At 37.4% G+C, this 27991-nt stretch overlaps 1 protein-coding gene and 1 pseudogene across 2 annotated transcripts in view; both read left to right on the top strand.

Moving 5' to 3' along the window:
* The window catches only part of LOC134744956 (phospholipid-transporting ATPase IF), a 36219-nt gene extending 33915 nt beyond the window's left edge, over positions 1-2304 (top strand). Inside the window, exon 16 of one of the 2 annotated variants that reach the window (XM_063678913.1) lies at positions 173-2304. In XM_063678913.1, coding sequence (XP_063534983.1) covers positions 173-356 — 184 coding nt within the window. In that variant the 3' untranslated portion in view covers positions 357-2304. The remainder of the gene's footprint in view (positions 1-172) is intronic. The other variant, XM_063678905.1, reaches the window with a different exon arrangement.
* Positions 2305-4680: 2376 nt separating this feature from the next.
* Positions 4681-18278, top strand: LOC134742646 (phospholipid-transporting ATPase IF-like; annotated as a pseudogene).
* Positions 18279-27991: the final 9713 nt, after the last annotated feature.

The raw sequence follows: 27991 nt of genomic DNA, 5'->3' as shown, positions 1-27991 counted from the left end.
ATGTATAAGTTATAAGTTTTGCTGTAACAGGGCCGCGCATTGTTCGCACGAGTCCTACAGATGGCGCTTGTTTTACTAGTATGAAAAAGGTTCGTGTCAAAGGGTCTGACGGCCCTATCTTAACAATTGAAATCTTTGATTCGAAACAATCTTTTATTTTTACTTGTTCCAGACAAATCGACGGCGCAATTCTCGGCACATACACCCGGCTCTGCTCGTCCCTATCCTTCTGGCTGCTAAACGTACTAGTTGTAGTCACAACACTAGCACCTGACTATTGTTATCGATACTTCTCAGACAGTAAGGGCAAGCAGTTCGTTGATACCGCTGGCTCTGTCTTTACCACTAGAATGTGAAATAGTGTCCCTTAAAGCTTCTACAGACGTTATTACAAATCCCATGTGATTATAGATAATTGCTGGCTAAGTAAGAGCAACGAATTCAATAGATCGACCAAATGCCGCAATGTATTGGAAATCACATGCAATTATCGCGACGTTTGAGGAGGATGTGGGTTTGAACTTTTAAAGATATTGTTGGACTTACTATGTAGTTGTAGACACAAGACTGGTACCTACCAGACTAATGTTATCGATACTTCTCAGATATTAAGGGATAGCAACTTGTTGAAACTGGTGCCAATGTTTTTACCAATAGATTGTGAGCTAGTCTTTTGTGAGGGTTTAAAAATATACTTGCTCATACTTGTTGCAAACGCAAGGATGATGAGGATGATGATACTTGTTGCTGCTAAAAATAATGAATTAAAGTCGACTAGCAATATTGATAAGTAATGGGTTAAATTCAGTAAAAGGTCTTCTGTGGACAATAATAGGTAGAGTAAAAGGTAACGACCCGGGTAAAGCCTGACCAGGAATATATGATCACGCGCCATGTTGCGGAATTTCACTGGAACTAATTTTTTCATACTATACTGAACTGTCACCCTATACATGAGAATTAACAGCGCCCTCTTGACAATGATCATATATTACTGGTCAGGCTTTACATATATACACGTTTTTCTTACCCCCTTAGACAACATGCCAATCGCTAACGCTCCGGAGCGAACGAAACGCAACTGTCACTGTCACACTAATACGGAAGAGTGATAGAGAGACACAATGCGATTCGATGGCGAAGGGATAGCGATTGTCACCTTGGCTAGGTCGCCTGTCCCGCCTGTAAGGTTACAGCGTAACCATTAACTTTGCGATGTCTGCAGGAAAGACGACAAGTTACTTGAACATACAATAAAATGTGTATCGCCCAATCTTTTCGTTGTCAAGTTTAGTCTTAGGTAATTATTCGGCTGTGGAATGAGCTCCCTTCCGAGGTTTGTAAATTCGGCTATTTTATAACAATAGTTGGTTTAACTTAACTAACTTAGCGGTTTCACTCACGTATTTTTAGCCCACCCGTCGTGACCGCTACTAACTCAGGCACTGTTAGTGCTTGAAAATAGAGACCTAGTCTCATTTCATTATAAGTTGTTTCAACTTACTAAGATTGTTTGGAAACAATCCATTATGATCGCTGTAGCCTACTTTTGGGAATCACATGAGCATTCTGATTCTTTAAAGTTAAATGTGTAAAAGGATACACCGTTTATAAACGAAACATGTCGCGCGAGTGACTAAAAATACGTGAGTGAAACCGGTAAGTTAGTTAAGTTAATATGTCTCACGATAGTTTAAATTCGACAATAGATGGTTCTTTGTAAACGTGCCGTTCGCTGACGTAATACAGGGTAATTAATTGATTAGTCAAATTAGTTGATTGAATGAATAAGTAAAGAGAACGCCAAGCGTTATAAAAAGATTAAGTAAGTAGATTAAGTTAAATTAGTTATAAGTATTTAGTAAAAAAATACTTACTTCAAAGCTGTGAATTAACATTTGTGTACCTAAATAAATAATTATTTATATTTTAGTAACTATTATTTCTATTTTTGGCGTATAGTAGTAAAATCATCTGTTAAGTGGGATGAATAGCTTTGCGATCGTATATAAACGAAATAACGGTATTTTTTTTATAAAATATCGATTTCGGGAGAAAACGGTTTCCACTAACTAAATCTTAACAAATCACTTTAATTTTGATGTCGATCGCTTCAGCATAATATATTCAAGTTTTATATAGGTTTCGCTTTAAAAAAATTGTTTTGCAAATTTTGAAAATTTTCTCTTTTTGTATGGACGAGTACGTATTCTTCCCTATTAGACATACAACGAAAATAATAATTAATTTTTTTTAAATTATGTAATTATTATCTTCTAACCCTTACCTATCTACTTTTCATATGTAATACTTATAGTAAAAAAATACATTAGATTGTACTGTAGATATTTCTTATATTTTTTGTACAAGTTAATACAACCCTAACAGCATTTATACGTCATCATGACGTAAGCGACGTCATGATGACCCCATATTTACGTCATTATTACGTCACTATGACGTCGCTGACGTCACTTTGCTGCCTGGGAACGCACATACTACGCACGTAATCTTATACTTAACTAGGAAACGAGTAATATAATATATAATAAATTTAAATACTAAGACCTGTTAGTACAAATATAAATAATAATACATATTTACAAACCTACTTATGTATTATATAAAAATAATTAAAAATGACAATACAGGGTTAGTATTTTGAGTTCTGTTATCGTCTTGCCAATCGAGCTGTGATTCAGTCAGGTGCGAAACTCCTCGCTTCCGTCAAACCCGGCTCTGTTCGGCTCAGCATTGCTCCGAACAATTATTAGGGTTGGGATAATTGTAATTGAAAGTATTAAAATTACAAAATTAAATATTAAATTAAATGTAATTATTTAAAAGTATTATATATTGTTTATTTCTCAAACATGCTCGGAATTGGTCGCATTCTGTTCGTATGTACGACATTTTTAGTTCAAATAAAATGCCAAAAATAATTTATACATAGGTAATATAGGTATTTATATTTTTCAGAGAAAAAAAAGAGGGGCCAATGATTAAAAAACCTGTAGTTAGTTCTCTAGTCAAAGTTTGTACTAGTAATTTAATTATAAGTATGTATTATGTGTTAACTAAAGAATAACTAAGTAACTAATATTATTAAGTATTCGGTATAGCAAATCATAATAATAACAATTATTATATTTAACATTATTTATACTTATTAAATTTTTTACTCGTCAAGAAAGTGAAAATTCATAACACAAAAATTTTATAGATACCTGTAATATGTATGTTGTCGCGTGATGACGTCAAGAACTTGGCGGGTATCGTATTTCGTGCGTAAATTAAAAATGTAAAATTTTGCCAAGTAAAATAAAACTAACATTCTATGTGATAATTAATACTGAAGGACCAAATTTAAGCACATTTCAATCAATGATATAATACCTTATTAAGTATACGTGGGGCCCAGATCCTTGTATAGGGTGGGCCAATGATAAATGCATACTAAAAGACTTCAATACGAAAAGAGAATTTATCACTGGCCCTATACAATATGTGTATTTGCATCTCACATTGGACAAAGATCTTGGACAAATGGAATACCACTCTAATAAGTTCATAGGTACGCATAAACGCTATATCTATTTATCTACCTATCTATCATATATTTTACCTAACCTATAGATGTTTTCCCGGTAGGAAAATAGATTTTAAATCGGTAAGATGGAATGGCAATCGCAGAAGTACCACCTTGCCCCAATGTTTCTTTTACTTTACCTTACCTTATTTAGAGATGTGCCTCTGTGATAGTCTGATAATAATTAATGTACCTATGTAGTTTTGTCTATCGAGTATTTACTTATTATATTGTAAATTACCTCAAGCTATATTTTATTTATTAATACCTAGTGAACAAATAGCGACATCGTTAGTTCTTAATAAAATCAATTAAAATATATTCTATTTTTTATAAAAAAGTGTTTTATTGAAATAATAGGAATGTAATTTTTTATAGGCGTTTACCACAACCGGACTACATAATAAATAGTAAATTGTTAACCAAGGGATGAAAGACACTCATTTCTGCAGAAGTATTTTTCTTCAGATTTCGTGGTTGGTCCCATAGTAAAAGTTGCTCAGTATAATCCCAAAACCTCCCTGGCAACGGGAATGCACTTATTTTTTGGCCACCCTGTATATATTTAATTTAATACAAGTCTGGTTAAACGGCATTACAGCAAACACCAATGCGCCGAGAATATATAAGTATATAAACATACCTACCATAATATACCTATGTAATAGTTTAAAACTTTAAATTATATTTCGAATTTTGGCGCAAAGTAGGCACATTTTAATATTATAAATGTAATGTTGTGTCATTTTGTTTTTTGTATAAAAGGAAGAGATGCAACACAAACGTTTGGGAAAAACCCGATAACGAACCACAACGTAAATTGACAGCATGAGAGGTATTTTCATATATCCAATGTAAACAGCAACCAGACTGACCAGAGGTAAGCCCTATGTCTTTGAAATAAGAACTATGAATTATCACTTTTAGGTACGATGTGACCTAAAGAACCTAATAATGAGATGAACACGCCACGATTGTGACAAGATAAGTTATTGATAAGGGATTTAGATATCGGATTGTTAAAGTCGCAGCGTGCATGTAATACATGTTTTAAACATTGCATCCTGGGTATACGGTGCATGACAGTGACGATGGAGGCGAAATCGGTTTTTAGTGGGCTGCCTCGCTGGTTTTTGTGGTTCAGGACCATATTTGGTTGTAGGGTAAGTTTTTCTTCTTCTTTTAAAATATGACTTCCATCAAATATATAAAGATTTCGCCAATGTCGTAGCGCAAAAAGTTGTTCGGTAGTTGCTTTTGGTAAAGTGTATGTATTCTTTATTGTACATAGAAAAACAAATGTGAGAAAAACAGTTACAAAGAGAATTAAATACAAGAAAGGCCTTATCCCTATATGGGATCTACAGTCAACCTTTGACGAAATGAGTAGAAAATGTGACTAACAATGAATGACAAACAAAAACAACAATTTACTTGTACAACCACTAAAAGTAACGAAATATAAATTTTGAATATACACATTACAAATATAAGAATAAAATAATACATACCTAAATAAACATAACGTAAATATAAATAAACAAAATACTCAATACGTACATAATATAAATAAAAATATGTACGAAATCGAACTAGAAAGATAAAGGAAATTGAAAAATACCTATCAAATAGAGCGGAACCAAATTATGTATGTATGTATGTATGTATAAACTCTTTATTGTACAAAGACATAGAAAACAAATATGGCACAGAAATAGGCAGTACAAAGGCGAACTTATCCCTTTAAGGGATTTCTTCCAGTTAACCTTTGAGTAGATGAGAATTGATGAAGAACGGTAGACAGATACAGCACTGCGTACAATAGACTAGAGGAAAGTCAATAAATTTATAAAAGAGGACGAAAATAAATAAAATAAGATAAAAATTTGAAGTAACAGTATAACAAATATATATAATACCTAAGTTATATATAATAAATATACATAACACAACACATAACAGTTAATTCTGGTCCGATAGCCACAGTTTCCTTAACTGCCCCTTAAGCGATGCAACGGACCGCGATTTCCTTAAGGAGGGAGACAACTCATTCCAATACTCATTCAACTCATTCACTCATTATGAGTCGGGAAGCCACAATTTTTAGGGTTCCGTACCAAAAAGGTACAAAAGGAACCCTTATTTAAGCCTCTCCTTGAGTGATGCTACAGATTGGGATTGCCTCACGGACACCGGTATTTCGTCGTAAGTGATAGGACTTTACAACTAGCCACGACGGATTGTCGCATGTTGACTAAAGAATAAAGAATGGAACGTTGTCAAGTTGCGAGCAGTAGCTGGCAGCACAATACACTTGGGATAATTTTTGAGCTCTATAGTCAGACTGCAATAGTTTTTCCATTTCGTTGTTCAGACCAAGAAAGAAGAGGCCACAGCAAAAACCCGTCTGATCGAGGTCGGCGCGAAGACACCTGGCAAGCGACACAACGAAATCAAAACGTCCCGATACACGGTGCTTACTTTCGTGCCTAAGAATCTGGCTGAGCAGTTCCGGCGCGTCATACATGTTTACTTCGTGATAGTTACCATCATCTCTTTGGCTATCGGTAAGTACTTATCCCAAAAACTGTGTGGAGTTGAGGAGTTGGGAGGGGTCAGGTGTATACTTAGTACAAAAACTAGGGCCGAGTCCAAGCTCCAGGTTCTTTTTGCAACCTCAATTCTAGATTATCTAGACAGCATATTTGCCAAATTTGATGTACTTATCCAACATTAAGAGGGGGCTAACACAAAATCGTAGTTTTTATTTTGATTTTTTATGACTTTCACATGGAAAGAAGAAAAAAATCGCACAGAAACAGAACTAGACTTCAGGCTGATTCGGAAGACGTGAGCAGGATCAACAGGCATTCAGTAAATTATAAAAAGTAGCAGTATGATACCCATTGTAGCAGACAATTCGCATCTTACCCGACTTACTTACCGACTTTAAAGCTGACCCTCTCCAGCAAGTATCTCTTTAATTTTTTTTCGTGGTGACCCTTGACCCACTTACAATATTTTACAGATAGCCCAGTGTCGCCACTAACAAGTATCGTGCCCCTCGCCTTCATGGTGATGGTTACGGCGGTTAAAAGCGCCTACGAGGACTGGCGACGGCACGGGAACGATGACCGTGTCAACAACCAGATTGGTAAGCCAAAATATTAAGTTTATTAAAGTCAGTGCTTGTTGTACTGAAGTAGCAGCATAAATACGAACTATAAAAGATTATTCATTACATCTATATAAAACAAACTGAAATGGATATCATAATACCAAAGAAAAAGTGACCAATAATCGTCCTCTGCATTCGCGGCAGATGCAGATGATTGGGTCGAATTCTCACAAGTATATTCTATATGCAATCTCTAAGGGTTTACGGTACATTCTAGCCAACCGGCCAAAGTGCCTATATGACATCTGTTTCATTTATATAGCAGTTTTTCTACTTCAAATAATACAAATTAAAAAAAAGTTTTTGTGTGGTTTTATGAGACCATGATGCAAGTGAAACTTATTTCGCATTTAACAGACATTTCTGTACAAAGTGTTCATATAAAGTCTTACCCAATTCCACTGTTCTTAAGTGTAATTATATTAATTTACCTTATAGGTAAATGTATCTTCGTTTCCAATTTTAATTTCAGTGGAAGTACTCCTCGAAGGAAAGATCAAAGAGGTTCGCAACTCCACCATCTCCCCCGGCACCCTAGTTCGGGTGAAGGAGGGATGCGAAGTCCCAGCAGACTTGGTTCTGTTATGCTCTGAGGGATTCAAGGGCAAGTGCTTCGTGACCACGGCTAATCTGGACGGAGATACGAATCTGAAGACGCTGAGGGTTCCGCTACCTCTTGTGGGATGCACTCCTGGTAAACAAAAAACTTTTATCCATCTGAGGATGTTCCTTGATGCTTAAATTATTTAAAAGTTGCACTTATGGATTCCAATTTGATTTGAGAAAGTGTCAGCGTTGTGGGTATCATAATGGTAGGAGACACTTAGCCAGCTATCAAGATTGTGATAGAAAATCCATAGTGATATTTTTAAGGCGATCATAAGGCGTATTGCAACATTTGACAGAACGGCCGTAACATTGTCATCTAGACAAATAGGTGCCAGTGTCCTTTTTACTCCGAGTTTTCATATTTCTAAATCTTTTTTCCTTCTTTTACAGAAAATTTGCCTCAAGGTTTACGCATAGAAATACCGAATCCGATAGCTGATCTGTACACATTTTACGGAAGGCTGGAAATCCCTGGGACAGACAGTCTACCGCTCTCAACTGATAAGCTGATGTTGCGTGGATCTAGAGTCTTGAACACGGAGTGGGCTCTGGGATGTGCAGTCTATACAGGTTAATTTATGTAGTTAAGTAAATTTTATTTTTATTTTTATTATAAACTGATCGGCGATTGGCCCTAGTCACACCTGATGGAAAGTGAAGACAGGGCCTAAGATGTAGCTCACCGGTTCAGTAACAGCCTATTCACTCTTGTTTTAAAGAGACCGAGGTCATATTGATCAGGGAATACAGATGGCGGGAGCGCATTCCATTCCTTAGCCGTAAATCTATTTAGATGCTAATTTCCAACGCTAGGAATGAGAACTGTCTTGATTTATTATAATATAATTCTGCCAGCTGAACACCACTGCCAATACAGAATGACCTACTAAAGACAACGATAACAAACTTTGGTCATACACATTTTATTGTATGCTTATTCTAGAGTTCTAGAGAATCAGAACCAAATTTTTACGCTGTAACCTTACAGGCGGGTGACATATTATCTCTACCTTCTCGAGATAGTCGAGACTCAGAAAGAAAAACGTGATATAGGTATATGTACCCGGGAGAAGGAAACTTTTTCTGAAATGTATTTGACCCACTTTGTAAAGCAACGTGTGTTAGAAAAAGAAGAACTAAAAACCGGACAAGTGCGAGTCGGACTCGCCCACCGAGGGTTCCGTACTTTTTAGTATTTGTTGTTATAGCGGCAACAGAAACACATCACCTGTGAAAATTTCACCTGTCTATCACGGTTCATGAGACAGACGGACAGTGGAGTCTTCGGAACCCTAAAAAAGCCTTCACCAGAAAGTTATGATAACTAAGCACCAGTTATGGTCTTCTTAAATTTGTAACTCCAAATACTGTAACATGGGTCTCTAAATGATTTCTCGCGGGTAAACCTTTCAGTATTGAAGCAAACACTTTGGTCCATTCTACCACTTTATGCGAAACAGAAACGACCAGCACTGGTTTGCTTAAATAGAGAAGTAACATGTGTGCTATGATTTGTAATCAGTCTTGTCCAGTAAAGATTGTGAGTTGATTATTGCATTTCATTAAAAGCCCTCGTCACCCACGATTGGAGGTTCTGATGTGCTGCCGATAGTATGATACGTCCACGATTCCGACAGGGAATCATGGGCGAATATATGGGAATCAATAATTTCCGTGTGTTTCAGGGGAAGAAACGAAATTGGCTCTGAATGCTAAATACGTCAGCAACAAGTTTTCCTCCTGTGAATCCGCCATCAACCGATGCCTCTACATTTTCATCGGCATAATAATCTTACAGATTGCAGTTTCTTACATCGCCAAGAGATATATTGACGTTAACCAACAATCCAGAGATCTATATCTAGGATTGGGAGCCACATTTCCGCAACCATTTTCTGGTGTCATGCAAGACGTGTTCTCTTTCTTGTTGTTGTATTACTACATAATTCCAATGTCACTCTTTGTTACCATTGAGATGTATAAGTTTATTGGTAAGTTTAATTTGACATTTATTTTATGCAGAAGAATACATGGGTAATTATTGTCACTTAACTACTCTTCAGGTGCCTTATATGTAGGATGGGATGAAGACCTCCGTTGTAAAGAAACTGGTCTAAGAGCACTTGCAAACACCTCCGATCTAAACCAAGAACTCGGACAAATCGAGATACTCTTCTCCGACAAAACGGGAACGCTTACAAAAACATAATGGCTTTCAAAGGTTGTTCTATAAAAGGAAATGTGTACGAAGAGAGGAAAAAGTTGCTTTACGACATAAGTACTGAAGAACTGGTGGATACCGGGCAGGTCAGGCTTAGACTAACGCAAAACATGTTATTTATTTGTTCGAATACTATAGGTATGTTTGCTTGTGATGAAGACACTGGCATGTTTTTAAAGCAGATCTTTTATTGCAAAGTTAACCACCGATTTTTCTTTCAGGCAGATGTCAAATTATTTTTCTTGATTCTCGCTCTCTGCCATACTGCACAGACTTCCACGGCAGATATGCGTAAACTCAGTGAATGGCTTTCAGGGTCAAGCGAGCAACAACCCAAGAACCAAATCAAGTTTATGGAAAATGGTAGAATCCCCAATGGACATGGGTTTCTACAATCTTCAAGGGACATGATCAATAATATCTCTAAAACAAATGTTCAGTACCAGGCTACCAGTCCGGATGAGAAGGCTCTTGTTGAAGCTGCGGACAGTTTTGGTGTAACATTTCTTGGTGAAGAAGGAAACAATGTATTCGTGAAAACTAGAGACGACACTGAAGTGTACGAGAAATTGGAATCGGTTGAATTCACTTCTGAACGAAATAGAATCTCTGTTCTTTTTAGAGATAAAAATGGAAAGGTAAACATGGAGTTTGTAATATTTGGTAGGTACTCCTTCTAACAAATACAAAGATAATCTAAATTACGTCCTAAATGTTTCTTCAACGTTATTTTCGATCGAATTTAACTCGACCATAACTGAAATTTCCAAAATTCGTCTAAAGTTTATTAGATGCTTGTTTTCAGATTTGGCTTTTCTGCAAAGGGGCAGAAAGCTCAGTGTTTCCGCTTTGTCAAAATAAGGAAATGGTTGATAAAATAAGCCATGATATTAATGCATTTGCTATTAAAGGGCTCCGGACGCTTGCCGTAGCATTCCGAGAGATACCTGAGGAGGAATATCAGGAAATTCGTGAATGTATGTACCTACCTTAAAGTCTGCGGTGGTTCTTACTTACTTGCTTACTTACTTACTTCACGGGCTCAGTGACCAAAAAAGGATTTTGGCGCAAGAGAGCGCCACTCTGTCCTAATTATTCTGCGCCAATCACGCCAGCGTTGCGCTTGTGTTGGTTCTAGTAGAATTATGCCTGAAAAGCTACTCCTATATAACAACACTACTCCAAAATTCAAATCAGGTGACATGAGGAGTTATAGACCTATTTGCAGAAAACATTTTTGAATTTTGAGGTCACAAAAAATTTAAATTTGATTTACTAATAAATTCATTTTAGGAATCTTTATGTATAACATACTTTTTCAGCAATAAAAAAACAAACTGTAAGTATTGAAGACCTAGAACAAATAACTAAACAGTTCAGGATATTAGAGCGTGGCCTGATCCTTCTTGGGGCCACAGCAGTAGAAGACTCTTTACAGGATGATGTTGTTGAAACAATAGCGTCACTGCGGAGTGCTGGCATCAAGTTTTGGGTGCTTACTGGAGACAAGGTGAGAAAGTAACGAGCTGCTTGACTTCTATTATCTAACAAGTAGCTTAGCAAATTATCAAATTATCAAAATAATTGTGTTGGAAACTTGATAAAGAATTGTAATAGAATACAAAATGATTTGGAAAATAATGGAGAAAGAATAATGGTATTTTTTTTAGGTAGAAACAACATTGAATGTAGCACAATCATGTGGTTACATTTCGGAAAATACCAAGCAAATGTTCATCTTAGGCGCGAAAGAAGAATCGGATATAAAAGCCCATTTAGAAGAATCTAAAAGAATAGCAGACGAGGGTCAACTGGCGTTAGTTGTAGATGGAGCCAGTATCAACCAGATTCTGGAGAAGTCGGTAGAAACAGATTTTGTCGAAGTTGCGATGAAATGTAATGCCGTACTATGTTGCAGAATGTCCCCGATACAAAAAGCGAAGGTATGTACCTATCATTAGGTAGATGTGCGCGGTGCGCGTGCCAGTACATGTCATCTTTAAACTTACGTCATTAGCAATAGGGTTGTCAGCAGGGTGTCATCTATTGGGCATAAGTATGTCGAGCTCTGGGTCATTTAACTTAGATATTTTTTTAGATTTTGAGGGAAGGTCTGTCTTTTGGTCTTCTTTTAAGACTACGTACATTACCAGATTCCTCTTATAATCTGATGATTCCTCCCTATAAATTTTATAAGAAACTAAGCATCAGCCTTGTCAAATTATGATAAATATACACAATAGATACAATACAATCGTTAATATGATGAACTTTTTCTAGATAGTAAAATTAATAAAGAATAGTCCTGGTCGGCCGATCACAGCGGCGATCGGTGACGGAGCCAATGACATCTCCATGATTCAGACGGCACACGTAGGCTTCGGGATCTTCGGCAAGGAGGGCCATCAGGCTGCCAGGTATACTTACTCCGTCGGCTCAGCGACCCAAAATGAGACTTGGCCTCCGACACAAGACAGCGCCACTTTTCTCGATCCTGTGCGACCTCTCGCCAATTGGTGACTCGAAGTTTGCGCAGATCCGCCTCCACCCTGTCGCACCAGCGATACCTGGGGCGTCCAATTAGGACGGCTTCTTCCTGGGCGGCCCAGGTATGCTCTTTTCACGTTCCGATCCTCATCCATTCTCTCAAGATGGCCCAACCAACGGAGCCAGGTATGGCACATTATTTTAATAAATACTGAAAAATTTAAAGGTCGAAGTACGGGTATCCCTATCTGATTAATGCAAAGAATTATGAAAATCAGATAGATGAAATCTGATTTTTAAATGTCAGGTTTAGACCCAGATTCATTTCAAGGGGAGAATTGTCAGAATTGTGAACTGAATAGAACTGTGTAAGTATTGTTTTCCAGGCAAGGGGAAATTTAACCTGGAGGTATGAAAGCTTTTCATACCTCCAGGTCATGTCATATATGTATATATATATGTATAGTTAGTTCCTACGTGTAAATACTGCTGTAATTTAAGCTTGTACCTACTACTGTTTTTTACTGTTTTTTTTGTATACTTACTGCGACAATAAATGACTTTTTTTTTGGAAACATGATAGAGCTGTCTTCTAGAATAAATATGCCTTTAAAAATAGTAAGTATGTAAGTTGATGCAATATTTGAGAGGCTGACATCGTCGCTCAGCCAAGGAATTTTTTCCTTAATAAAGATGAACTGCTGGTGAACCTTAAAAAAAAAGGAATATTTTAAACACGACTTTCCTGCTTTTTTACAGATCTGCAGATTACGCTTTCACGAAATTTTCCATGCTGAAGAGGATTCTACTGGTGATGGGTCATTGGTATTACCAAAGATTCGCTACTTTAATACATTATTCTTTCTATAAGAATCTAGTTCTAGGAAACTTAATGGTAAGGAAACTAGTCATGGATTTACAGCAATTCTTAATGCTTTTTGGCTCAATGTTATCACAATAATTAAAATATTTCCAGCTAGCTTTTGCTATTAGCCTCTTACCAATGGGTTAGGTCACTCCATAGGTAAAAGCTGACCACCAACTTATTTATCATAAATATTTTGATAACTATTTACTAAGATGTCGTTTAAATTATTTTAAACCGGGTCACTCACGTATTATTAAGTCGAATAGCACGACATGTTTCGGTCCAATTTATGAGGACCGTCTTCACGGAGCACCGCCTAAAACCGAAATAAATAAAAAATACCGAAAAAAAAATCGGACCGGATCGGATCGGATTCGGGTAAATTGGACCGAAACATGTCGAGCTATTCGACTTAATAATACGTGAGGGACCCAGTTTAAAATAATTTAATATGTTTGAGTCTCCCGGGAGTTTTATAGTTAAGATGCCGTTTTATTTATGATCTTCTGTTATAATTGAATTACGTGTTGCAAACATCACTATCAGTGGCTTGTTTCTTCCAGTTGTTCTACCAAATAAACAGCGCGTTTTCTATCGTTGAAAACATCACTATCAGTGGCTTGTTTCTTCCAGTTGTTCTACCAAATAAACTGCGCGTTTTCTATCGTTGAAAACATCACTATCAGTGGCTTGTTTCTTCCAGTTGTTCTACCAAATAAACAGCGCGTTTTCTATCATTGAAAACATCACTATCAGTGGCTTGTTTCTTCCAGTTGTTCTACCAAATAAACAGCGCGTTTTCTATCGTTGAAAACATCACTATCAGTGGCTTGTTTCTTCCAGTTGTTCTACCAAATAAACAGCGCGTTTTCTATCGTTGAAAACATCACTATCAGTGGCTTGTTTCTTCCAGTTGTTCTACCAAATAAACAGCGCGTTTTCTAGCCAATCGATCTACGACTCTTTGTACCTGACCATTTACAACTTGTTCACGGCACTGCCGTGCATGGTGCTGTCCGTGACCGAACAGAGGTGGCCTGCAGATTTACTTCTCAGGTCAGTTTTATTTATTTAAACTTTATTGCACAAAAAATATACAACAACTTACAAATGGCGGACTTAATGCAAAATGGCAGTCTACCAGTCAACAATAGGGCCAAACAGAGATACCTACAATTGGTGCAGAGTGAGAAATATATCGAGTAAAATTAAAAAAAGCGAACTTACAAACTGCATATATAAATAAATAAAATATATATATACTACCACATATTTATAAAATAGGTACTATAATGGATATTATTCGAATCTTGTTGTAGCAAATGCTTACATAAAATGGCGTTTCACATATGCATAATTTAAGCCCTCGTAAATTTTTATGGGACGGCAAATTTTTATAAAAGGAGAGAAGGAGTAAGTTTCGGATCCTACCGACTGCGCCATTTAATATTAGTTTAGAAATGAATTAGCAATAGACTTGTGGCGTTCTCGAGAACGTTCTCCCTTTTCTCGAGAATGTTCTCGCTAGAATATTTCCCATAGAACGTTCTCCAAAACGGCACAACTATAATTAGCAACCATTACTTTGGGCAGCAAGTTATATGTCACAAATAATGCGGTAAATTCAAAGTTACTGGTATTAGTATGAAATAAAATTACCGCATGAAACTGACAGCATATTTTGCAGACAAAATTGTTGCCAGATGAAGAATTAAAACGAAATGTCCTATTTACACCAAAAGATTGTTCTAGAAAAAACACAGAGTTCAAAGACAAACTGATCCTACTATTAAAAAAACCTTTATTATCAGGATAAAAAGGCTACATACCTTAAGACTAACATACAATAATTATGAACTTAGAAACTAAGAATCATTTAGGAGACACAACAGTTATTTGCTGCGTCACCTGTTCTGGTGTAGGGTAGGAGGAAATACCCCACCCAAGTTCGCGCTCGCGATGATTAAGCAAGTGATACTACAGATTGTACGTTATCTACTTAAAATAAAAACCGGCCAAGTGCAAGTTCCGTACCATTGCGCAAAAAAACGGCAAAAAAATCGCGTTTGTTGTATGGGAGCCCCATTTAAATATTTATATTATTATGTTTTTAGTATTTGTTGTTGTAGCGGCAAAAGAAATACATCATCTGTGAAAATTTTCAGTATCACGGTTCATGAGATACAGCCTGGTGACAGACAGACAGACAGATGGACAGACGGACAGCGGAGTCTTAGTAATAGGGTCCCGTTTTTACCCTTTGGGTACGGAACCCTAAAAAGCGTCCAATTGCAGGAGCCCGATGCTGTACAAGGTCATAAGTAATAACAGCCTCATGTCCTGGTCCCGGTTCTGCGGCTGGATGTTGGTAGCTGTGTACCATTCTGTGGTCATTTATGTAGCTGCAGCGTTGGCCGTGGGTGACACAGCCATCAGTGCAGACATGAAGCCTGTGGATCTGTGGTAAGCTCACAAAATTGTTGAAGGAGTTTTCGTAAATATATACTAATCAAATTTTTTTCTTGTTGTAAAAATATATATATTATGTCTAGTATGGTAAATTTCGATGTCTCGATTAAAAATAAAATAAAAACCGGCCAAGTGGGAGTCGGAGGGTTCCGTACCATTACGGAAAAAACAGCAAAAAAATCACGTTTGTTGTATGGGAGCCCCATTTAAATATTTATATGATTCTGTTTTTAGTTTTTGTTGTCATAGCGGCAACAGAAATACATCATCTGTGAAAATTTCAACTATCTAGGTATCACGGTTCGTGAGATACAGCCTGGTGACAGACGGACAGACGGACAGCGGAGTCTTAGTAATAGGGTCCCGTTTTTACCCTTTGGTGTACTGGACACTTGGGCTGGACTGGAGGAATCTTGAAAATAAACCTCACTTTGCGTTGCACAAATACGGAGCTTTTATTTCCATAATAAAAGCACCATTTGCAGGTCAAGATTGGTACAATATTAATTAATACAAAATGAATTCGCGCACAACAAGTTAACGAGATTACGGACATTCGGTAAGAGAGAGATGGCAATATATAAACGGATACGGAAATATGTATCAAGTGACGTTAGCTGTCACTGTCATGCATTGCGTTTTGTTATATGCTTAGATATAGTTGGTCAAACCAATTTGTCAGTCAGTAACAACCAGGAAAATCATATTCATCCCTTTCTTTTGGGCGCTAGTACTAGTGTAAGACAAAGATGGTATGACTCTCTCTGTCTACGTTTGAAATGTGACAGTCTTTTGACAAACTATATATTCAATAGTTAATTTGTTATTGTTTCAGGTCTTTCGGAGCAGTACTGTACCACCTTTTAGTTCTGATAGTGAACCTAAAGTTGTGGCTGCAAGCCCGGTACCATACCGTCGCTTTAGCCGCGAGTGTCGTGTTCTCCGTGCTGGTCTACGTCGCTTGCAACACCTTGTACGCTGCAATTAACGTGTGAGTAGAATTAAGCCCTTGCTAGACGGTCGCCGACCAGCCCGTAAGTAACTATTTATTAATCTGTGCCCTCGGACTGCGTGGCCTTGGTCTGGACAGACCGTGTAGACAGTTGTTTCTAACAAAATTTCATAAGGTCTCTCCACACTCATGCGCGAATCACGGCGCGAAGCCGCGAACGCGAGTCTGGAGTCTAGTTCGCTAATCAGCGAAATCGACTTCACACTCGCGTTCGCGGCTTTGCACCGCGTAGTCTGGAGCGGGCTATACTAACATTATCAAGGTCAGACGGTCTGATGGCTTGTCAGCGACCGTCTAGCACACGCTTTATAGAACAAATAAATTTTATTTGTATTATTTTCAAGTAGAAACAGCTACATAAATTATAAAGTGATATATTAGGTTGTCATACAAGAAAGAAAAAGTACCCTGAGGCTTTTTATGCTTCTCTATCGCTTGAATATGCAACAGCGGTAGAGAGGCAGATAAAGAAATATCGATTTACGTTTTTTGCGGAAAGGCCTCTGTTCATTGCCGTCTCTGTTCAGTTTAGAGCAGGTATTGAATACGTCTTCAGCAATCGGCGAACGCTACATTCGGCCGAATATCGAATATTCGGCAAAGTGGCCGAATAGTTGCCGAATATTCGTGGCATCTCTAGTGTTTACTATAGGCAACTATAAATTTACTTGTTCCAGAAACATTCACGGTTCAATCCTCGGCACGTACACGCGCCTGCTCGCTTCTGTCACATTCTGGACCCTCAACTGTCTGGTCATAGTCGCTACGTTGGCACCGGATTATTTGTACAGATATCTATCCGATAGGAAAGGAAAGAGATTTGAAAGCAACTCCATGGAAAATGTGTGATACAAAATTTTGTTTGTAAGCCTTTTTTTTTGTTGACGGAGTGGGAATGCACTTACGAACGGTGTGTGGGACTCGCCGCTCCTTTTCCCTCTCTTCCCGAGAGGGGGGGAGTATTTGGCCCTACCCACTAAACCCACTCCGGCGTTTCACCCTCTTTGCCGTTCGCGAGGGCGCACTGGGATCGATAACATTCCACCACGGCTTTGTTTGTAAGCCTGGCCAAAGTCTTGCCATTAGCAACAATATAGTTGGAAACAGTCAAAGATTTTTATAGATTGCGCCAGCATAGGTCAGTCAAGGCATCTGACCCTAGTTTTGTTTCATGAGATTTGGCTTAAAGAGCATAGCATCCAGAACATAAAATTTAAAAAAAAAAACAACAATTTGACACTATTCGTAAAACTCCCTCCACACTCGGGAACGAATCGCGGCTCAACGCCGCGAACGCGAGTGTGGAGTCGATTTCGCAGATCCGCGACGCCCGCTCCACACTCGCGTTCGCGGCTTCGCGCCGCGATTCGCGCACGAGTGTGGAGCGGGCTTAGGATTGACAGGTAAAACCTATGCTGGCCGCATTTGTAAAATACTTTGACCGGCCAACCCATGCCCCATCAAGCCCATGAATCGAGAGCGGTAGCTATTAGCTCGCACGTCTCTTCAACATGTAGAGACCGTATGTAGCTTAGCCAGACACTTTCTTCTGCCTTGCTGCTAAGAGGGAATGAGAAACAATATATAACTTTCACTGTCCCTCTCAGACAGTTCATATGTGTCCTATAAAATACATCTTTTTCACTTCACATGCTCTAAAAGTTCGTATTACACCTGCAAAGCGGGGCAAAAATCGTATTTTAGTCCCTAGGGAAAATATGTATACATATTTTTGATTTCGCCTACATTTACTCTCGAATCGAATCAGAATTCAATAAATCTGCCCGGAATACATCTTTCGCCTCCCCAATTGACTCAGAATACAATTAATCTACCCGGGAAAAACATAGCTCTACATATTAAAAATTGTATCAATTGTACTTTTAATATTTCATAAAATATAAAATAAATACCTACCTGTTGTTTTTTTTTATTCAAAGTGAAAATTAGACTGTATAGTATAAGTCGGTAATAAGTAATAAAACCCATTTTAACCTCGCTAGCTGTGCCTATCGACACTCGCCGTTCCGGCTCGGGTAGCTATATGGCATATGCGCTCCTCGCCTAAAATGGATCGGTTTATTCCCTAGTCATACAATCAACTATATAACACGTTGATATTGTATGTAGCAATATTAGTTACTTTCATAAATATTTATATTTATTTATTTAATAAATCTTACAGCTATCTACAGTTTCCCAATGCGATAGTGTAAACAGGCTATTAACCTTTTCGACGCCGTGTCAATAACAAAAGCTGTCACTCGGACGCCACGTCACCGAATTGTCAAAACTGATATTGAACTTTATGCACATGCACGTAGGTCTATGTTGCTCTGTGGTCTGTGACCGATTAATCCGTCTTTGGCGTTGGACCTGCGGTGCCGATATATCCGTCATTGGCGTCCACCTATAGTTACAGTCAGTATAAATAGTACCACATGATACAACGCGCCAAAAGTATCTGCCTCGAATTTTCCATATCGAGATATATTCGTAAACGAAACGTTTTCGAAAGTATATTTATAAAAAGTCTGAGCCCGCTACAGACTACGTGGCGTGAAGCCGCAAACGCGAGTGTGGAGTCAATTTCGCTGATAAGCGAACTAGACTCCACACTCATGTTCGCGGCTTCGCGCCGCGATTTGCGCACGAGTGTGGAGGGGCTCTTACCCCCTTAAAGGATGACTTTTGGGATAAAAAAAAACTACCCTATGTCCTTCCCCGGGACTCAAACTATCTCTATACCAAATCTCAACTAAATCGGTTCAACGGTTCAAGCGTGAAGAGTTAACAGACAGCAGACAGACACACTTTCGCATTTATAATATTAGTATGGATATTATGGATTACGTTATTACGGATTTAGTGTTTTTAATTGCCCACTGTCCTTTTTTTTTCAGTGTATAAATATTTCTCAATTTAAGCTTTTTTCACAACTGAACTAACCAATATTGTCTTCGGTTACCGCGATAGTTACTCATGAAATAAAACTATGAAAACGGATTGTATTATAAACGGGATGTATTATAAATTCAATATACGCGGTATAATCCGTTTTCATAGTTTTATTTCATGAACTAACCAATTTCAATTTCACTATAACTAGTAGTAAATAAAAGAAGATTTTTTTTCGAGCTTTCTTTATTAGTAGGAAGGTTAATTTATGAAGGGTGATTAGAGGACATAGCAAACTGACACGATAAGGACAACGTGAACAACGTGATTTGTGACCTTTCGGTCTTGTCAAACACTGAGTGGTCTGTGCATTACCTATATTTAATTAATCTATACACATCAAATCTCTGCATCTATTTTATACATTACTCTAGACTTAGGTAGTATTTTTCACATAAGAGAGGACAGAGAAAACTGCAGCAACACCACGGTGTAAGAGCCCACGATAAGCAGCAGGCGGAGCGGCGTGGTGGCGTCCACCACGCAGACGCCGAACACGGACAGCCGTCGGAACCCGGAGCGGTTGCAGCGGACCACGTTCTTACATGTTCTGCGCGTTTCTGTGAACAGTCATTACGTCGAAATTTCTGACAAACTTCTCATTTACACATATCATGGTAGCAAGAGTGAAAGAAGTGGACTGAAATATCTGATGAGTGATGACTGGCCCCGTAAACATGCCAATCGCTAACGCTACGTAGCGAACTAAACGCAACTGTCACTCTCACACTAATACGGAAGAGTGATAGAGAGACTCAAAGCGATTCGATAGCGAAGCGCAAGCGATTGTCACCTTGGCTAGGCCGCCTGATTCGTGCAACTTTGCGTGCCGTTTTGACACTTGTACGGGGACATTTGTCCCTAGGAAACAAACGTCGCACATAAAATATGTTTACAAAACTTGTATAGTTCGTTCAGTATAAGTAATCACTTAACGAACTATACAAGTTTTGTAATTATAAGCTTCGTTCAAAAATAATCCAAAAGTTTAATCATCCGGTTTTTGTAAATGTTACTTATAGGTAGAATCGAGAAACTTGTTAAAACACTGAAGGCATACGTAAAAAAAGAATTGAAGACTAAAATATAATCGTAATAATAATTAAGTATGAACTTGAATTTGGTTTGGTACCATACTCCATTTTTGCGTCCTCTCTGCAGGATAATTCCCTTGATACAGTTGATACTAACTATCAGCTACTTTTGGACAATGTAGCTTAAGGCCTCATTTGCACGAGCGCTTTTTCGACGTTCGATGTGAATTTATTCGCGTTGTTGGGTTTTCGACTTTAGGCGTTGGCCGTTAAATCAAATTTAGCGTGCGGGCGGATTCAAGCGCTTTTTTAACGCTCATTGAAAATGTGCTCGTGTGCGTGGCCTCTTATTACGGCTCAAATTTCGGTTCTATCCTGACCACAGATTATATAATAGTTCTTCCCTGACTTACCCTCATAAACATGCGTTGAAGCATCTAGTGTCATCGCTCTCGCGCACACTAGCATGCTATCTCGCACGGTTCGGTAAAACCGCTCGCAAGCAGCACTCAGGATGGCTAAGGCTAGGGCGTTCTTGAAATTCCATGCAAATATCGCCAATTCACGTAGAATTTTGTCTCCATCCTTAAAATGATTCAAGTAAATTAATATTGTCTCCGGTTACTGCGATAGTTATACATGAAATAAAACTCAAGCAAGGGTTCGAAACGTCGGGATGTATTTTAAATAATTTTATTTCAAGTAATTACTTAAAACGAAACTGCCTTGTAAATCCCAGGTGCCTTCTTAAAGAACAAAATAGTTTTTTCCCCTCACTAGCTCGGAAAGCCGTCTTTTATCCTTTAAAACAAGCGGGGAAAAACGCATTTTATCCACTAGTGGGGAAAGTAATTTGACCTTGGATGGAGCGTGTTTAAGTGGCTTGACAGATAACAAAACGTAAAACGCTCATAATAATGGTTCTTTCGATATTAATTATCATTAATAAATGGTTTGAGAATCTAATAAAAAATACCAAATTTAGATTTATTTAATAATTTTAACTCATAAACCTTAAATTTCCATAAGAAACGTTAGATTTTTTATTTATATAAATATAATTCTGAACGCACAAGTTGAGTCGATGCAATTTCAAAACGCATCGTTGACATTTCATACGTCAGAACAGAAACGTCAACATTGTCAACAATTTTTTTACTTAAAAACACTTCTTACCGACTCACATAAAAATCAGAATTTCCAGTGGTTTCTGTTATAATATCGTAAAAAAATAAGTGATTCCAGTGATGAAGATGAACTAACGCCTGTGGATGTTGCACTTTCCTCGCTATAGTGAGGGGAAAAGTTTTGTGTTACACACGGGTGCAAATGTATTTTACTTCTCGTGTGTTGAAACACTCACTACGCTCAGGATTCTATTTTAGAACCACTCGCTTCGCTCGTGGTTCAACTATAGAATCCTTTCGCTAGCTCTCGTGTTTCAATTCCACACTCGCGGGTAAAATACAACTTTGCACCCTTGTATAACAAATAACTATTTCATCATTGAGACGCTGCGCTGGTATTCGTAGATATGTTTTTTTTTTCGTTAGATTAGAAGGAATGGTCGCCATTTTGGTATAAAAAACTAATATAAAGCTAATTTTGTCATTTAAACTAGTATGTTTATGTAGCCAAATATAACTGGGTATAGTATTACCTGAACATAAGTTGTAGATTTTAAGATCTCCACATAGTACAGAGAGTTGAAAAACAAACTGATCAACTCGTACAATATCTAAAAAAAAACACATAAATAGAGCACAATCTCATTGAATTTAAACTGTTGTGAGACATACTATAATATTAAATCATTTTACGGTTTAGACTCACTTGTTTTAGTCACTCGCGCGACATGTTTCGGAGAGCCTAGGTCTCCTTTCTCAAGCACTAATAGTGCGAGCAGCGTTCACGACGACCGTGTGTTGCGTACTGCCGCTGCCGCTGCCGCTGCGCTGCTGTGTGAGCGACGCGGCGCGCGGCAGCGGCAGTACGCAACACACGGTCGTCGTGAACGCTGCTCGCACTATTAGTGCTTGAGAAAGGAGACCTAGGCTCTCCGAAACATGTCGCGCGAGTGACTAAAACAAGTGAGTCTAAACCGTAAAATGATTTAATACAATCTCATTCATCCGGATTCAAGAGAGCCGGATTACTGGGAGAGTTCGGATTACCGTTGCCTACTATGCTAAACCAAAAACATTGCCTGGCTCGAAAAAATAGTAATTCTTTATCAAACAGCTGTGTATGTCCACAGACAATATAAATTCCTCTTAACGGTTACCCTCTTCCCATTATTAGGAATTATATAACTATTATATATTAGGAAAAATGGAATCTTGAGCGTTGCGAGGGTTTCAAAGCACGAGGGTTAAACAAATTTTGCCACCGAGTGAAACAAAATTTTTAACCACACACAAGGAAAATATATATATAGTATAGTCTCCATGATAAGTATGCTTGTCTAATTTATTTTTGAACTGGTTTACATTTTCGGGGAGTTTTTGTTCCAAGTCCTCCATACTCGGTTGCTCAAAAGTGTTTGTAAGTATGAGTTATTGTTTAGCTTGATCATCTCTTGAAAATCCTTTTATATTATTTTTGATCTCTGTCTATGAATTTTTTATTAACATACAAGATATAGACAGTGGTACTACTGGTACTACGTAAACGAAATTAATAACTAGGTCTGTCTTCTGTCTTAGGTTAAATAATATAATTATAAGTGAATTTAACTGTGGCCAAAAACATGTTTCATATACTATATCTACTTATCTATAAGCAATGCCCTACGGGTGTACTAATGTAATTAACTTTTCCCCTCACTAGCTCGGAAAGCCGTCTATTATCCTTTAAAACAAGCGGGGAAAAACGCATTTTATCCACTAGTGGGGAAAGTAATTTGACCTTGGATGGAGCGTGTTTAAGTAGCTTGACTGATAACAAAACGTAAAACGCTCATAATAACGGTTCGTTCGATATTAATTATCATTAAATAAATGGTTTGAGAATCTAATAAAAAATACCAAATTTAGCTTTATTTAATAATTTTAAGTCATAAACCTTAAAATTCCATAAGAAACATTTGATTATTTATAATGATGTTAAATATAATTCTGAACGCACAAGTTGAGTCGATGCAATTTCAAAACGCATCGTTGACATTTCATACGTCAGAACAGAAATGTCAACATTGTCAACGAAATTTTTACTGTTCTTCTCACCGACTCACGAAAAAAATCAGAATTTCTAGTGTTTTCTGTTATAATATCGTAAAAAAATTAGTGATTCCAGTGATGAAGATGATCTAACGCCTGTGGATGTTGCACTTTCCTCGCTATAGTGAGGGGAAAAGTTTTGTGTTACACACGGGTGCAAATGTATTTTACTTCTCGTGTGTTGAAACACTCGCTACGCTCAAGATTCTATTTTAGAACCACTCGCTTCGCTCGTGGTTCAACTATAGAATCCTTTCGCTTGCTCATGTTTCAATTCCACACTCGCGGGTAAAATACAACTTTGCACCCTTGTATAACAAATAACTATTAGTTCTAACTCATAGATGGTAGGATTACTGTATCTCTATGTTCTAACTAGATTTAAAGTCCCCTCCACATTCGTGCGCGAATCGCGGCTTCGCGCTGCGTACCCTGCCACCTGCCATGTGTTCCTATGATTTAATTTTAACAACAATGTACCATGGTTCACAATAAATGATTAATGATGATCATTATTTCACTATACACCCTTAGAAGCACCAACATCTTTTAGCGATAGTTGGTTATACATTTCTTAAAAATAGGTTATTATTATTATAGTAACTTACCGCGCATTGATACATTTTATTGCAGAGACCAAATACATTAATAATGTGCACATATGCCTCAAACATTGATTTCATCTCTTCTCTGTGCATACAAAGATATTTTTCATCAGTATACATCATCATTTTGCGATTCCACGATGCTAATATACTAGCACCGAATGAAATAGTTCGAAACGTGCAAATTAGTTGTAAATCAAAAACTGAATAGCAAAATGTTTTAAAAATATTAGTCATTCTCTCATTTTGGACAACATTTATGAGGCTCATTGCGAAATTAAAGCAAAAATCACTTACGATGCAAACGTAATTCCAAAACATGTAATCCTTTAACATTTCTTGTTTTTCCAAATTTATAATAAGCAAAGCTTGACGTAACTTCAATAAAATTTGTAGAGCATTATGACTTTGTATTATATTAACAAAGTAAATGCATATAAGTGAGATACAGTACGTAATTGTATTCATAATGGCCAAGAAGATAATACTCGGAATGAAACGAATTCTCGTAAATTCATCGTACACACCCGAGAAATAGATAATCCGAGCAATAATATGTACGCAAATGCCGAGAAGTGTTTTTATGTTACAAGTTTTGTCAACTGGAGTTAAGAACCCATTATTTACGCAAAATGGGGGAATTAAGAGCACGGATTGGAAAATGAATAATGGCCAATATGCGTCAAATATTTCCTTTTCGATGTAATTATTAAGAGGGCACATTGTGTTTTATTGAACGCGCGTGTTTCCTTAAGGTTAAGCGAAGGAATAAGCATTATTTGAGTTGAAATTGTTTACTTACCTGCCGTATTAGTAAATTGTGTTTGTAAGGCTGCGTCTTACGTCTTACGTAGGCGAACAACTCGCCAACGCGAAGCGGCGCGACGCGGCGAGAAATAAATAAACCGAGCGTTCTTCGCGCGAACGCGAAACGGCGCGGCGCGGCGCGGGCGCGATGCGTCGTTCGCCTACGATAAGACGCTACGCTACGTAGATAGACTTGAGTCCCCGCGCGGCAAGCTCTGCCGAACTTCACCTTCCCATACAAACAGAGTTTCGTTCTTATTTTAAAACTACGTGTTGGATTGTAATGAAACTTTGCACATACAATGACATGAGGTATATCTAGGCCTGTAATTAGTTTATATAGCTCTAGTATATAAAACAAACGAAATAGAGCAAAAGCAAGTTTTGTATGAAAAACTTAAATTTGCTGTATTTTTTTTTACTATAATATCTGAAGCTACATAAACTAATTACAGACCTAGATATACCTTATCTCATTGTCAGTTTCAGACCAATCTAGCTAGTCGTTTTAAAAAGAGCGTAACTACGTGTGTATGGAGAACCGAGCTTGCCGGGGACTCTTAACATAAATTGTTAATTAAGTGTAAAGGCATGTGTTCATTTCATCGGTTAATATTAGAAACATGAATCAAGTACCTATAACTGGATCTGTCATGAGCGGTGGGGGAAATGACCGAACTGGATAGTCTTATGTATTTTTCAGTAGGAGTAGCAGAGAACGCATTATTATTGTTTGTCTTTGTCACAGTCTCACATTGTCGCATTGCGTATGTTCTGTCCCTTACGGGCGTCACACGGGCGCGCTCGTATATTAATATTATTTTTTTATATACTAGATCTATGCGTAAGGGATGTATAATCTGTAAATTGTTTATACAGATGTCAATCACAATGAAAAAATTGTTTTGAGGGATGTACTTACTTATTTGTTAATAACCAATATAATCACTTTATTTGTTTTCCTCGCTAAGTGTGAAGTGATTCTATTGGTTCTTAACACATCCCTCGCTACGCATCCTTGCACATTTCTGGTGGAGACGCAGCCTTAAAGTCTTGGACTACTCTTTGCCGTTCACAGTTGACCTCAAACAAAAACATAACGATCGAAAGCATTAATTGAAAATTGGGAAATTTCATTTGATTAATTACATACTCATAAACGTTATTAATAATTGACAATACAAACATAAACCTACCTTTTATTTATTTTGTCAATGCCACGCACGCTTGCAAGTAGGTAGGGTAAGACCTCCAGTGAATGAACACTTAAGTATTACAATTAGCAATTTATACAAGTTTTAAAAATGATTTCTCGGCATTTAGTAATTGGAATAATTAACTGCAATTTATCAATCCTAATTTAGTAAATAAGAAAGTAGTTTCTGCGATTTTTTATTAATTTTATAGTTTTTGAGTTATAGCTAATTTATCAAAAACTACCCAATAACCTAATGAATGATCAATAAAACTAGTGAATGAGCACCGCAAAACCCATCGAATGAACATTATTTAGATCATTTTAATCAGCATTAAAAAAAACATTTTTAACACAAAAATCGTTTCCGTTTCCAGGTTTATTTTAGTAGGTATATTATTGTATTATTTTATCACGGGTTGCCATTGCATAGGATATACAGTTATAAATAAAAAACATAATTTTTAAGAAAAAAAACCGACTTCAATGGGGGATGCCGTTGAAAGGTTACTTATTGTTGATGGTGCACTCCAGACAATGAAATGAAAAAGACAGCATCTTTTGCCTAACTAAAATGAGGTAAAACCACCCACGTTTCTAGTAGCATTTCGTTTCTATAAGGGTCATAGTTCTAACCTAACCTAACCCAATGTTCTGATAGCATTTCGTTTCTGTAAGGGTCACAGTTCTAACCTAACCTAACCCACTTTTATGATAGCAGTTCGGTTCTGTGAGGATCGCAGTTCAAAAAAAAGTCCAGGTCCAAGTTTGGGTCTGGGTCCATAACGAAGAGAATAAATCGCCAAACGTGAACTATGTGTCGTTGAAGAGTTCCATTCTGATCATCATCAGCAGTTCCACTTCATCGAATGTCACTTTTTTATGTAAAAGCTGGATTTGTTGATGAAAATACAAAAATCACTATATGTATGCCTTTCTCATTTGAGGAGTTCCCTCGATTCCTCATGGATCCCATCATCAGAACTCGAGCTTGACAAAAATGTGTCTTGAAAACCTAACTTGCTTACCAATCATAACGAAGAGGACAAATCGCCAAACGTGAACTATGCGTCGTTAAAGAGTTCCATTCTGATATTTCTGATCATCATCAGCAGCTGCACTTCATCAAATGTCACTTTTTTAAATGGAAATGCTGGATTTGTTGATGAAAATACAAAAATCACTATATGTATGCTCTTCACATTTGAGGAGTTCCCTCAATTCCTCATGGATCCCATGATCAGAACTCGAGCTTGACAAAAATGTCTCTTGAAAACCTAACTCGCTTACCAATCATAACGAAGAGGACAAATCGCCAAACGTGAACTATGCGTCATTGAAGAGTTCCGTTCTGATCATCATCAGCAGTTCCACTTCATCAAATGTCACTTTTTTAAATGTAAATGCTTGATTTGTTGATGAAAATACTAAAATCACTATATGTATGCCTTTAACATTTGAGGAGTTCCCTCGATTCTTCATGGATCCCATCATCAGAACTGCGTTTTGACCAAAACGGGACCAATCTGTATGTATATACTTACAATCAAAAAAAGAATTTTCAAAATCGGTCCAGAAATGACGGAGTTATGGAGTAATAAACATTAAAAAAAAAAAAAAGAAAAAAAACATACAACCGAATTGATAACCTCCTCCTTTTGAAATCTTGAAGTCGGTTAAAAATACGACAAGCGGTAGAAAAAAAAAATAGCTATATTTCTTATTTTAGACAAACAACGTG

The sequence above is a fragment of the Cydia strobilella genome, chromosome 1 (genome assembly GCF_947568885.1).
Source record: "Cydia strobilella chromosome 1, ilCydStro3.1, whole genome shotgun sequence".
Lineage (NCBI taxonomy): Eukaryota > Metazoa > Arthropoda > Insecta > Lepidoptera > Tortricidae > Cydia > Cydia strobilella.
This window is presented reverse-complemented; position numbering and strand designations above follow the sequence as displayed.